General features: G+C 37.1%; 1 protein-coding gene across 1 annotated transcript in view; it reads left to right on the top strand.

Moving 5' to 3' along the window:
* CNTNAP4 (contactin associated protein family member 4) overlaps window positions 1–15,448 on the top strand; it is a 301,963-nt gene that overhangs the window by 215,755 nt on the left and 70,760 nt on the right. Inside the window, exons 11-13 of the mRNA XM_075931856.1 lie at window positions 4,321–4,427; window positions 8,724–8,843; window positions 14,992–15,189. Coding sequence (XP_075787971.1) covers window positions 4,321–4,427; window positions 8,724–8,843; window positions 14,992–15,189 — 425 coding nt within the window. The remainder of the gene's footprint in view (window positions 1–4,320; window positions 4,428–8,723; window positions 8,844–14,991; window positions 15,190–15,448) is intronic.

Below are 15,448 nucleotides of genomic sequence, written 5' to 3'. Positions count from 1 at the left end.
TGTCAGTAGACAAGATACTGGGCTAGACTGACCTTTGGTCTGACCCAGTATGGCCGTTCTTATGTTCTCAGGCTACATCTAAACTCCACCCCTCTGTCGGCAGAGGGATGTAAATTAGACATTTCGAAAGTACAAATGAAGCAGGGATTTAAATATCCCGTGCTTCATTTGCATAATCGCGTCATGGCGCTGTTTCGAACAAGTGTGATTTTGAAACTGAAACCACGGTTTAGATGTGGGTTTTTTTGGCAATGGGATGCTTTCTTGAAAGAGGAGTACAGGATGTTTAGAAAAAGCACCCCATTGTCAAAAAAAATGTCTAAACCGTGGTTTCAGTTTCAAAATGGTGCTTGTTCGAAAGAGCGCCGTGATGCTGTTATGCAAATGAAGCACAGAATATTTAAATCTCTGCTTCATTTGCACTTTAAAAACATCTAATTTACATCCCTCTTCCAAAAGAGGGGTGTAGTTTAGCCGTAGTCTCGGTGTTAATTTTCTCTTTATTTGATATTAAATAAACATTGTAAGCATTGCTCCTTTTTAATCATCCCTTGTTTTAAATTTTTTGTCTTCCATACCCATGAACTGTTTAAAATATATACTTAGATATAAGTTTTTTGTTTGTACTGGTGATGCACATAAGAAAATTCAAGGATGGAAAATGTTAGAGGGAAAACTGCTTTTTTCCTACAGTGTTTGCATTTCACAGTTATGTTTAAAAAACTCAAGGTTACCACTAAACACTGTTTCTATCTGGCCAGCCTCAGCCATTGAATGATTTTGAGGCACATTGTTACCAAGTTATTGGCTCTGTGGTGCAAAGCATTGCTCTGTGGATTTTACAGTCAGTGGTAGCAATTTTCTCCTTTATAAGCCAATTAACAATCAGGTGAATCCTAAGTATAATTGTAGTATACAACAAAATGGCTATTATTTTAGAATGAATTACGAATTTATCACACAATGTACTACTTTCAAGAGCAAAAATTAAAGTGGGTGATATAGGTGATATGGGAGAAATGCCCTATATAGTTCTATCAAATTTAAGGGACTACAATTATGAGAGCGTCTAGGGCCTACCAAGAGATTAATCCAGCCCTGTCTGCTGCCACCTGCCTCTGGAAGTGGGTCAACTGGGGTCCCACCCAGCTCTCAACAATTTCAGGAGCTACTGTAGTATAGGAAATTTCTTCCAAATAAACGGTGTCTTAAAGCAGGCCAATTTTTCAATATTGGTTTTCCATGTATCTGGAGGAGAATAGGCCCCAAATAATGCATCATACTAATTTCTTGGATGGCCTGTTGATCAGTTATTTACTCTTTGGGCAATTGGCAATGTTCTCTCAGTCTCCTGTTTTTGTTCAATTTTCATTTAATTAATTGATTCTTTCTTTTTAATATTTTCTTAATATCTTACTATAATCTTTCTGACCCCTTGTTTTGTGCTTACCTTGTTATACCCATCTCTCACTCACTGCTCTTGACTTCCTCCTTCACTGTGTCCTTTTAATGGTATTACAGATGTCTGTGTTGCTATGTGACTCTCATAATCCCCTGGGTGCACAAATATTTCTCTTCAACTATTTCTCTTTCATGTCCTTTCTCTCTATTGCTATATCAATTTACTATCGTATTTATTAAATGCTAATTACGCATGAGCCATCCCCAAAATAGCTTTAAAGGACAGTAAGTCAGTTTAAATGCCTTACAAAGTTAGTGCACCGAGTCTCTGAGGAGAGAATGTCAGGAGCATCTGTCATAGTTATATCAGCCCCTATGAACAGAAGTAAGATGGCCTATAGAGGATTATTATCCTTCGTAACTTGGCAGCAGGAATCAAAAGTTCAAATGGAGATGTAAGTTCTTGAGCCTACAATTATACTTAAAATAATACAGGTTTCTATACTTGTTCTTGACACTTTTGTGTCTTTCCACATAATTTGCAAACCTAGTAAATAGAGTGTTCTGGATAGATTCTTTAATACGTTACTACTGTGTAAAACTCTACACTCTTTCTTTGAAAAAGTATGTATTTGTGTTCTGATTCAGTATGGTGTTTTGAAGATTAGCTTTTAATTATCTTTGGTCTAATGCTTTAGTTTCTGAGTAACACATCATCTGTAGATGTCATGCGTTTAAGAAGTATGCTGCCAAGTACCATATGGCAAATGCCTCTTTCTGGTGTTTTTCGAATAAATGGAGCATTATAATTTAGTTAGAAATTAGCTATGTTTTGGAGCTGCATCAATGGAAAGGGTTTACTAAGATGTGTTTCTTCATAGAGAGGGCTATTGTTAATCTAAGTTCAGTCAGGGTTTCAATGAACTAGATAATTTTTATGGCAATACTTTGTTTTATGAAACCTGGAAGGGAAGGAAGAGCCAAAATTCAATGTTAAAATGTTTTAATTATAATTTCCATTGTTTCTAGTTATATTAAACCTGGTTTAAGCATTTTCAGTTTCACCTCAGTTTTTGATCATGTGTATTAAAAAGCTAAATTGAAATGGAAGTGGAGTCAATATAAATGGCAATCAGGAAAATCGCTTAAGTTTTGTGGATAGTTATGTATTTATCAGTAAGATGGATACCACATATTTATTGGGGGAAAACATTGCAGGAGGATGGTGAAAAATTGCTGAATGACAATTAAAGAAATGACTTATGAGTTTGACTGTTAGTATATGTGTATATAATAGAGCTGGTGACTGGTCTCATCTATACAGCATAAAAACACCTCTACTCCATATTTGTTCTGCAAGAACAATTCCTTTCAATGACCGCTATAGTGTTTAGTATAACAATAGTTCAGTCTCAGGTATATAAAAAATGTTATGCCCTAGTCAGAATAGCTCAAATTATAATGCAGCTAAATTCTGTATTTATCATGCAGAGCTGAGATGCAGAAACCTATTGTGTAAATGAGGTAAAAGATAAAGGCCAGTTTCTTAGATTGTATTCTTGGGTATAATTATGCTGAAATCAGTGGAATTAGATTTATTTACATTACTCAATTTTTCTCCTAGTATTTTGTCTTTATGAACCCAATCTTTCCCATATATCTAAAGAATAAACAGTAGTGGAAGTATGAATCTGAATATTTCCAGATAGACTAATACACTGAAGTATTTCTGACACCACTAACGTAATACTTATCTAAGATTATTAAATGTATTGAAAAATAACAGTGAGGTACGGTGAAAGAATTTAAGTTCTCTTTTGTTAAAATAATTATTTGTGGTTACTCTCAGCAATAAAGCCTTCTTATACATTCTGAATAACAATTAAGTAAAGCATGAAGTCTCCTACTCAGTATCTTTAGGATTTGGGGCAAGGATTTAATGTCCTCCTCTTTTGCCCCCAAATCATGTAGTAGTTTGTAATTTATACTAAGGAATATCTCTGCAGTTTCCACCATTGAATAGTTATGGCTAAATTTTCTTCTTAGTTATACTATTGTAAATCAAAAGTAATTCCACTGAGTTTCTCCAGATTTTCACTCAGATAACTAAAATCAGAATTAGAAGTCTAGATTAGGGATGTTAAGGACTAGTCGACTAGCCACATCCCCTTCACTTTCCCTATCAGATAGAAGCAGCAGAGGGGAAGAAGACGGGGGTACTTCAAAGCAGCAGCACAGCATGGAGGCCGGCATCCTGGTCTCCGTGCAGCGCTGCCACTTTGAAACGCTGAGGCAGTCACTCCCTATTCACTACCTATTCCCATACTTTACAGAAAAGAAATATTTTATACTTCTCATAATCATATAATATGGACAATAATCCATCGAAGTGCTGCATTGTTCTGAAACATCCTATGGAAGAAAATGCAGCTGTTATGAAATTGTCCAGTGAATTATGAATGGTAATTTATCATTGATGTATCAATTAGTGCCATATTTTCATAATAGAGACTTAGCAGCAGCCACAATGAAAATTATTATGTATTTTTATTGCAGGGATCAGAAGGGTAGGTGTGTTAGTCTGAATCTGCAAAAGCAACGAGGAGTCCTGTGGCACCTCATAGACTAACAGATTTATTGGAGCATAAGCTTCTGTGGTCAAAGACCCACTTTGTCAGATGCATCTGACATGCATCTGACGAAGTGGGTCTTTGCCCACGAAAGCTTATGCTCCAATAAATGTTAGTCTATAAGGTGCCATAAGACTACTTGTTGCTTTTATTTATTGCAGGTGTCTCTTCCATGCATACAACACTCATCTTTACACCTCTCTTATCGTCTTTATCATAAAGGCCATGCTGTGATAACTAAGGTTACTATAAACGTACAAAGGTGACTGTTTCTTTTTTGTCCTTTTAGATGTTTGCCTAATTATTGTGAGCATGGTGGTGAATGCACACAGTCCTGGAACAGCTTCTTCTGCAACTGCACTAACACAGGTTACATGGGAGCTACTTGCCATTACTGTAAGATCAAGATCTTTTACTGGTTTAGTTATGAGTTATTGTACTGTACAAGAAATACATGTCTATTAAAAACATTTCACTATTCTTAATACAAATAGTTTACAAGAACAGGTTCAAGGAAAGAGTTTCTAAATTATCGAAAGGATTAAGGAACACAAATCCTATTACAATTCAATGAGACTAGTCATCCTAAATCATTTGTATCTGAATATTTCTCCCTTAGTTCATAGATTTCATGATTTACTTAGGTGGACCTGATTCTCCTCTCATACTGGTATAAAGGGCCTAATTTAGCAAAATGTTGCTACTCAGCAAAAGCACTAAGCACATGCTTAACTTTGAAGTCAATGGGGTTTAGCATATACCTAAACTTCAGCACATGCTTAACTAATTTTCAAAATCAGGAGCAACTTCAAGTGAGTGACAGTGGGGTAAAAAATGCCCTATCCCCCAGGCCACTCTAGAACCCACCCCACCTCCCTAACTTCATGGCGTCCCTTATCCTGCCTTCCTAATTGGAGAGCCAGGTCCATCCCTGGGGCTGCCGGTGTTAACAGGGGTAAATGGGAGAAAAGAATGAAGCCATGTTAAACAAATCCAGCAAGCACATCACTTAGCTTTCATTCATCTGTAGAAGTTCTACACATGGAGTCCTTTGCAGGGTCAGCCTATGGATAAGGGAGAATTTCAAAACATATTAGTGTAGCCATAAAAGTATCTGAATGAGCTTAATACCCAGCATCTGATTCTTGCCTTACTTTCACTAATTTAATATAACGCCACTGATTTCACATGAAGTGATCTAGATTTACACTGGCATATGTGAAATGAGCATGAAGCCTGGTAGGGATGGGGCTTTTTTCTGTTTAAAGGGACAGATTATAAAGGAAAGCCATTGGTCTTTTGTTCTGAGCTCTATAAAAAGAATGATGTAAATACCAACATGACTATATATTATTAAAGTGAAAATGTAAAAATGGTGTGGTTAAAACAAACCCCTCCTTACACAATTTATACAATAGCCCAATAGCACAATAGCCACAACTTTTGTAGTGTTTAAGGCCAGAAGGGACCACTAGGTCATCTAGTCTGATCTCCTCGTAGCACAGGCTACCAACACTATCAAGCAGCCACACACTAAACCCAACAACTGAAATTAGACCAAAGTATTATAGAGCCATAGGAGACCTAAATATTCTAGACTGAGGTGAGTCATTGCTCAATGCCTCTGCAGTGGCACAGAAATTAAATGAGATATACATAGGCAATCCTGACAAGTGACCCACACCCATATCTTGCAGAGGAAGGAAAAACCCTGCCAAAGTCACACTCAATCTGACCTGGAGGAAAATTATTCCCCATCTGAAATCCTGAAGCATGAACTATAGGAGCATAGGACATAAACTAGAAGTGTGTCCCAGGGCTGTTAAGCTAAGCCTGCAACTGCCACAAACAACTGGTCATATAGTTGCATTAATAAATTAGTCCATCTCTCCCAAAACTAGTTAAGTTGTTTCCTCGCCAAGCTCCTATTGAGAATCAGGTGGAAAATGGAGTTCTGGTCTGTTCTGAAACAAATTAAGAATTTGAAGAAACTGCTTGTTGCCATTGAATGCCAAACTTTATAAAGACTTTTTCAGTGACATCTAAACTCTAAGAAGCATGAATTGCTAGGTAGCGTTGCAAGATTTATGGATAAGGTAAACTTTTTATAGGAAGGGAGGAACATTGATGGAACAGGCTTTTTCACAGATCATTGTGAGCATCATAATTTTTAATAAGTTATCTACTTATGAAGGGTGTAAAAATAGCAATGCATACCATCACTTTCTAATGATCAGCACTTTTCATCAAGAGTCCAATGGTGTGTGCATAAGGTGTATGACAGTCTTCCTGCTCAATTTTAATGTTGAAAAATAGAGTACTTTTTATCAAGAAAGCACTGTGAAGTATACAAGTTGATATTATGTAGTAGTTGCAATGGCATATCATTTTGTCCTTTTACATTTGTTTACGGTAGCTTAGTAATGGTTACAACTTTACAGTTTTATGATGCTGTTCTGTCAATAATTTGAAAGTTAAGGGCTGTATTCTATATTCTATGTACTAAATTCCCATTGACTTAAATGACAGTTCTGCACAATTACAGAAAAAGATAATATGGGCATTTTGTTATTGAATGAACATTGGGACTCTTGATATAATAAGCTTAGCAATGAGTTCTTGATTAATGGTAACATTGTATCGGATCATACTCCCTGAATCTGCTTCAGAGGAATTATAATTTTTCATGCTGTTGCTACTAGTATAACATTCAAAATGGATATGATGTTATGTCATTGCATACTGCCTCTATAAGACTTTTATCCTTTTTATTTTATACTGAGAATTGATTTAAGGCTTCTTACCCTTGGAAGCCATAATTTAAAACTTGACTATGACCGTGTCTACTGGGTATTGCAGCAATCAAAAAAATTGGTTTATTTAGTAATTTTAGTTTAATGAGGACATTTGGTTTCTTAACTTATAATTCAATATTATGGACCTAATTGAATATGAACATATTGTAATGAGTCAGCAAAATAACTGGGAAAAAAATGATGCTCACCATACTCTAGATTCTTTGTTTGGGAGATTTTATATTGGCTTCAAGAGAAGTTGAATCAGGCCCTGAAAGTTGTTTACTGCATGAAGTGATTTGGTCAGCCTTAAAATTAGTGCTCTCAGACTTTCATGCGAAATAGATCTTCACATCACAGAACTACCGTCACAATTTACATTGTGAAACCCTACTTGAAAGAGGTGTGAAGACCAAATAGACAAGTAGCTGAGCCAAGCAGTTTTCTGTGCCAGTTCAGGGAACAGACATCAGTGACGCTCACGTTGTTTATGCCACTGCTGCTCCTGCTCTGTATATTAACATTAGATTTTAGCTATCAATGCTGTAAATTCCAGCACTTTTCAAGAAAGGTATCTTATTTTGTGTAATAGTATATACAATTGAAAATCTGAATAAACTGAGTTTAAGTAGAAAAAGTATTTTAGATCAAATCCCTTCTTCAGTGTTCCTGATTCCTTTTGTGTTGTGTTTTCATTTATACTGAATATTGAAAAGAGTGTGATATTCATTTTTTCTGTATTTTTTTACAAATATCTTTTAAAAAATACAATGTTGTAGCCATGTTGGTTCAGAATATTAAGGAGATAAGGTGAGTCTTATTGGATCCACTTCTGATGGAGAAAGACAAGCTTTCGAGCATACATACACATAGCTCTTCTTCAGAACTAAAGAGCTCTGAGGAAAAGTAAAAGCTTGTCTCTCTCATTAACAGAAATTGGTTAAATAATAGATAGCACCTCATCCACCTTGTCTCTGTCAGAAAGAAAATGTCCTTAACAAAGTCTATTTAAGTTAGAAAAAAGTCAGTTGGAGAACTGTGTTAAGTAAACTGTAAATTTTAAAAGGAAGACCTCTAGCATGACTACTAGATGACTACTAGATGACCTCTAGAATGACTACAACTATAATTTAAGAAGGTTGAATTGATGCACTTTAGATGTACAATTATTACTCAGCAATATGATTCTCTTAATAGTTTGTTGCCATTTAATTATAGAGCTGGACTCAGAAGTCCAGTTTCCAATAATTGGTCTTATAGAGCCTTCTCAGATCCCTCCATCTTGGATGGTACATAATCTATGTGAGAAGGAGGAGCCAAAATATTTTCTGTCCTGTTTATTTATTCTTGGACTGCAATCTTTGACAAGTTTACCCTGATACTGGGAAAAAAAATAGAGGAAGAATCAAGATCTGCAGAGTAGCCAAAAGCATGAGCAAAATGTGTCAGAAAATATGTATTTCAGTTGGAACTGCTGGAAATATATACCCTTGCCAAATTGTATGTAATAAGTCTGAAGAGCTGATTAAATTGAAAAGGTTAATGTTCAGTTTACAAGTTCCTTGTAATCTGAAAATGAAGTCTGTTGCTCAATATTATTCATCTTGACATTAAGTAATCAGTTTCCATATCCATTTGTCCTTCCCTTAGACCCCCAAGTTAGGAGGCAAAAAGAAAATCCATAGAAACATCCATTCAGATTCCTCCCCAGTGAAAACAAATTCTATTTACTGATGCAAATAATAGTACAACTTTTGGTTTTTTTACTGTGTGACTTCCCCCGTTTTTCTTACTTTGAAATCCATGTTATATTGTCCAACTTCCCACATTTTTCCATCTCCCGAATAAAAGGTAAAATGATGCCATTAGGTTTGTAATGGAAGATGTTCTTTTTCAGCCATCTATGAGCAATCATGTGAAGCCTATAAGCACACAGGGAACACGTCAGGCTTTTACTATATCGACTCAGATGGAAGTGGCCCGTTGGGACCATTTCTAGTATACTGCAATATGACAGGTGAGTTGATAAACTTCATACCTGGACCTGTATGCATGCTCATTATATCCATACAAATAGGAAGTTCTGTAGCTCATGACTTTAATGTACATGTGTACAGCAAAATAAAGATGACTCCTCAACTCAGAATATTGGGCAAAGAATTAACTGTAGAAATTAGAATAATACAACACAGATTGAAGCTAACGCTCCGTTCCTGTTGTGCACTGCATAAATGGGACACATGCCCTATTTGTGGAACATTTCAGACTAGTTCATTGTCTGCACAGTTTTGGTTTCACAAAGTTAGATCTTACTTTATACGCATTTTAAGAAACTGAAATATAAGAATCAGAGGGGTAGCCGTGTTAGTCTGAATCTGAAAAAGCGGCGAGGAGTCCTGTGGCACCTTATAGACTAACTGAAATGTTGGAGCATAAGCTTTCGTGGGCAAAGACCCACTTTTTCAGATGCATGCTGAAATAAGAGAATTTTCTGGAGAAAATAATTGATTTTCCCTCCTTATAATTCAGATTTGACCTTTATTTGGTGGCAGGAATACTGATATAAATCTTCTCTTTTAAATTGTGTATTACTTGTAATTGTTTTGGGTAGACCTGGTTTAACTAATAAGACCCACATAGCACCCACAATGTGAGAGCAGTAAGGTTTAGACATCCAATTGATCTTTACTGTGCCTATTCCTATGTGTGCCTGCTACATTGTAGATGCTAAATTATTTCAAAATCTGATATGTTTAAATTTTTATGCTGTGTTCTTTTAGTTTTAATTAGTTTTTCTTTAGGCTATGGTCATTTTTATAGAAATTTTCACTTCAATGGTTTTCTAGCACAAACCCAATATTGTAGAGTTAGCATTACAAACATTTCAGGGTACTTAAAAAAAAAACCCTGTCTTTTGGAAAAATGAATAGAAATATTTCTTTTGATCTCATGTTCTATAAAAATTGATTTTTAAGTACATTTACCTTGGTAACAATTTTTAGTGCTTCTGAAACTTTGAGGGCTTTATTTTTCAACCCTAATAATATTTATTGAACATTGTTGGATTTTTTTATGTGTAATATGTTTACATTGAGGGAATATAGAGAGAATCTATAATAATCATGTTTGTCTTGAATGATTAGTAGGAGCCTAACATCTAAGACAGGGGTGGGGAAACTAAGGATGTGGCCCCCAGCTTGCCTGGATCTGATCCCTGAGGTCAAGGATCCCTCTCCCCCAGCACTGGGCAGCCCGTGGTCATTCTAGAACACTCCTGCCATCCTTCCATAGGGCTGGAGCACACAAAATCCACTAGCCTGGTCCTCCCCCAAGCTCTGGTGTGCATGCGAAATGTGGGGAATGTCTTTCTCCTTCTCAGTCAGGGGCCATGTCACTGAGGGAGGCGTTCTTTTTTTCTTTTATGTGTGGCCCCCAATCCCAAAAAGGTCCCTCACTCTTACTCTTAGCAAAGCTGCTCACTGAGTTTTCAGAACAGTCTCAGATTCTTTACACATATCAAAATAATGGAAGGTGAATATAAAACTGCCATGGATCTTCATGTGGCCAGGATTTAGATCATATTGGAAAACCCAACTGCTAACTCTGCCTGAAAAAATAAACAAAATACAGGACTATGTAGCACTTTAAAGACTAACAAGATGGTTTATTAGGTGATGAGCTTTTGTGGGCCAGACCCAATTCCTCAGATCAAATAGTGGAAGAAAATAGTCACAACCATATATACCAAAGGATACAATTTAAAAAAAATGAACACACATGAAAAGGACAAATCACATTTCAGAACAGAAGAGGGATGCGGGGGGGGTGGGGGTGGGGGTGGGGAGGAAGGTAAATGTCTGTGAGTTAATGATATTAGAGGTGGGGAAAGGTAGATGTCTGTGAGCCCCCCCCCCCCCCCCCCCCCCCGCATCCCTCTTCTGTTCTGAAATGTGATTTGTTCTTTTCATATGTGTTCATTTTTTTAAAATTGTATCCTTTGGTATATATGGTTGTGACTATTTTCTTCCACTATTTGATCTGAGGAAGTGGGTCTGGCCCACGAAAGCTCATCATCTAATAAACCATCTTGTTAGTCTTTAAAGTGCTACATAGTCCTGTATTTTGTTTCAGCTACACCAGACTAACACGGCTACATTTCTATCACTGAAAAAATAAAGAGTGTGCTTTAATTGAGAAAGCAGTGTAACTGGTATTGGTAACATATTTTTGGATTAGCAGTTAATGAAATTGCCAATATAACTATCTGACCCCTAAAAAGAAAGCTCATAGAATGCTTGCTACATGATTAACTAATATGAGAATAAACCAAAGAAGAAGCTCATGGTAGAAAGACTCCAGTAAAAGGAGGAAACCAAGATCGAGGTATACCTTAGTGTCTGGTTTACCCTTGTCATGTATCCATGAACAGCTGCAAGTGCTTCTATCACTCTCTTTATTCATCACATTAAGAAAATCTCATTGATCAGTTCCTCATCTAGAGAAGCAGCCTGACAGGACAAATCTGCAATATTAGTCGTCTTAGTTTCCTCATGACTGGTATTCCCTTTTCCCACCAGAAACCATGAAGGCAGATGCCACATTTCTTGCAGTGCTGCCTTGCTATTGCTATAACTTTATTGCTCAGCAGCTGGGAGGGAGGTTCCATTACCCGGTCTCATTCTTAGAGGTCAATTTCAAAATCATAAACCTTGGATCCAAAGAGCCAATCAAGATGAAAATTTTTTTTCCAGAAATATTGTTTTTTTTTGGTTTTGCCCCTTCTGGGGGTGTAAAAGTAAATGTAACAGCTGCTTTGTTTCTCTTATTCTTTCTCATTTGCCATAAATTCTATAGAAAAAAATAGCTCTGACTTTGCTCCACTTTTAACTTCCTGTTTCTCAAAAGCACTAGCATGCATCTTTTTTCTAGGCAAACATTTTCAAGTATTGGTAATAAATCTGCATATGTAGGTTCATTTAAGTTCAATATTTGTTTAATAGGCTTCTGGATGTTTCTCAAAGACGTTGTTGTTGTTACCTGCTTATCCTAATGGTGTTTTATAGTTCTTTCCTTATTCTAAATTTCTTTTTAGTGTAAATCATACCTAGTTTGCAAGAAATTTGAGAAATAAAGCAGAGGGGGCACAGGTCTGCAGAACTGTTAGAGTAAGAAGGAAATATATTGATTAAAGCCCCAGGAGAATTTAATCCTACGAATACGTTCAGTGTAAACAAAATGGTTAAGATTTACAGTAGTGAGTTCTTATGGAAGTTGCAAAGCCAGCAAGGGCAGAGGGTGAATTATTAGAATTACGTTTGGGTATGAAGTACCAATGGTATGCTGAAGAGCTGATTCTGTATTTGACTCAGCTGATAAAAATCAGATTCAATATGTAACCAGTTCACTCATCTTTAGACTCAAAAATACATTTAGGGTTTTTTAGTTTGATTGTGCACACCTTAATAGGGCATAATCCCAATCCGTCTCTCTCTGTGCACAGAAGAGAATGTGCAAGATGCACCATTCTGTGCATGGAATAGTATACTGCCTTACCTTCAACCCCTATTTAAGGCATTTACCATCCCTAGGAAGACATGAAGGAGAGGAGTCTGCACTCTTCAAAGACAGTGAGTGCCATTGTCCTTAACATATGTGTAGGGTATCTAAAGCCTTCTCTTCTTATCACTTATGCAGTATTCATGACATGTCAAATTCTTTGCATACCTTGGGTTTTGTTAGTGTGACTGAAAACTGTCTTTTATAAGTTCCCAAAGCACAAGCAAACCAGAGCATGACTCTGTTATCACTGGTAGATTTTATTATATTTATGTTGTAACATTATAGCAATTTAATTTGGTTTGCTGCAACATTTTCCACGTCTCAATAGAATTTCAAATAGAACTGCTTTCCTGCCATAACCGTAGTAAAACCTAAGATCAGATTTACAAATATTCATCAGCAAGAACATTTCAAGGACATTTATGATGCTCCCAGTTTCTCCTTTTTGTACACGAGAGGGTCACAAGTTGGAAAGGGCCCATATTACAGGAAAAAGTGGAATATCTTACATTTTTTCAGACAATATTTTGGTAATATTTGCATTCCTCTTGTATCAATTAATTATAATCCCTTCCTTAAATATCTTGTAATCTGGGGTCATTACACTAAGTAAAACCTCAGATCATCCAAGTGATATAAGTTTACGTATAGCTTTTACACTCTATTGTTACTGTTCTTTTTATTAATGTAGCATCCAAAGTTTCAAGTTAGAATTCAGGGATGCATGTTGTGCTAAGAAGTATCATACACACAGGAAAACAATCATGTGTCTTAAAAGCCTCACAATCAAATTTATAAGACAAATCAGTTAAATGTGCTAGATTATTCTGACTGGCCATAGCCTATTGTTGTGATCCATTTTGCTCCATGGGGACTTCAAAGGAGTCAGTCATTCTTGAAAGCATTTGAACTAAAGACTGATCTCATCTGGAAAATTGGATACAGACGTCCTTGTATTTAGGGGCTGTTCAGGTTGGATCCATGTCTAAACTTCTCCGCTCATATTCATGGTTAGCTATAATAAATTGCTTTTAAGGCCAACGAGACACTAATGTATATACTCAACCAGCACTTGATTATTAGATGCACAATACATTTAAAGAAAAAAAACTACTTTTCATCAATAAAAAATGGGTGTGCATCCTTTAAGCTGTTGTAGACAGTACAACAATGCCTAAGACAAGGTAAGGTACTGTTTGTATAGTACAAGGCCTATCTGAAGATAACATGACCAGATATTTTTCCCTGTTACCTTCCAAAATTTGTTCTTGTAGCTTCCACACCCACTTGCTTTAACCATCTCTCTCCTTGAGAAAGTTTTGAGTTATTAGAAAATGACTCCATCATACTGAAAGTGTCTAGATAGACTGCCGATAATCCGGCATCTTTGGGACCCAGGGGGTGCTGGATTATCGGATATGCTGGAGTATCAGGAGGTACTCTGGCAGGGGGCTATGACAGGTCTACTGGGACCGGCACTGTGACCGGCGGGGTGGGGGAATAGTCGGTGGGGAATGGCGTGACGAGGGACGAACCCTCTGCCATTTTGCAAGGAGGCAGGGGAAGCCCTGCGCAGCTGCTGGTGACAGGCCAGCTGGGGCTGAAAGCAATGGTGGCAAACTTGGGGAGGTGGCAGAACAGAGCAGCTGGGGTGCTGCTGGGGTGCTGCTGGGTTGTTCCCGCAGAGCCGCCCCTCACCTGAGTGAGTATTTTGGCCAGTGGTATAAATTCTCTAAGAGAAAATCAATTAATTCAAATGAATAGTGTGAAATGTTGCACAGATAATGTAAATCTAGATATAATCTGGTCTCCATTTATAAACAAGGAATACCTTGGAGAAATAAAAATAGGAAAACCCTATTATTAGGCCCTGTGGATTTTACTGCATTACAGTTAGCTTAGATTTGTATATTTGGAAAATCAATACAGTAGACTTCTGACAATCCGGCACCTTTCGGACCTATGTGGTGCCGGATTATCAGATTTGCTGGAGAATCGGGAGGTCTGGTACAGCTGGATGGCTTAACAGCTGGCCAGGACACAATCTCCCTCCCTCTCCCCTCCCCTTTCCTCTTCGCGTCTCTCTCCTCCATGCTGTAACCTGATCCTCCTCCGCCTCTTCCCCTCCCCTTTCCCCTCACTGAAGCAAAACGCTCTTCTCCATACTGTAACATGATCCCCCTCCCCCAGCCTTATACTCCCTCTGCTTACTGCCAGCACATGTGCTGAGCGGCAGGCTTTTTAATCAGCTGGTCAGGAGCGCTTGGCATTTTGATGCCGGAGTATCGGGAGTGCCGAACAGTTGGATGCCGGACTACCAGAGTTTTATTGTATTTGTTTCTTTTCATCTAGCTTTCCTTGACTGGTAATGTGCAGGACTGAATGCATGATAAAGAAGTTCTATGAAAGGGACCAGTGATATCTTATTGAATGTATTCAGTTGCTGAACTTTTTAGTCAAATATTTTGTATTCCTTTTCACATCCTACAAAAAGAACAAAAGTCACCTTAATCCCAGTTGTACCTCACTACACATTTTTTTTTCCATTGCTAACTTTTTCAGCTATTTAGCATTCCACATTACTTGTTCCTTCTGTGTTTTGTAAGATACAACTTGGACAATTATACAGCACAACAATACCAACCTGACCAGAGTCAAAAGTGCTAATCGAGAGAACCCACATACCGTGTTCTTCAAGTACACTGCAACCCTAGAACAGCTTCAGGCTACAATTAACTATGCAGAACAGTGTGAACAGGAGCTTGCTTACCACTGCAAAAAATCAAGGCTTTTAAATAAGCGAGGTAAGTAAAGCAGTCAAATCTTATTACGTTGCATGATACCATAGATATTTAATTCTGCCAAGGTTATGGCATTTTGCCACTATACTTTGTAAAATACTTAATTAGCTGACAAATAAATCCCCAATCTATATGTTGTTGAGTGGGATTTGAATTAGAAAAATAAAGGTCAGTTTGAGTTTTATTCAAAGCATTAACTACATTCAAAACCAATGTCTTAATTATTTTTACAATTGAATAGAAATTATACTAAAGCCTTTTC

The sequence above is a fragment of the Pelodiscus sinensis genome, chromosome 6, assembly GCF_049634645.1.
Source record: "Pelodiscus sinensis isolate JC-2024 chromosome 6, ASM4963464v1, whole genome shotgun sequence".
NCBI classification, from domain to species: domain Eukaryota; kingdom Metazoa; phylum Chordata; order Testudines; family Trionychidae; genus Pelodiscus; species Pelodiscus sinensis.
The sequence above is the reverse complement of the archived record's forward strand: the minus strand, read 5'-3'. Positions and strand labels throughout refer to the sequence as shown.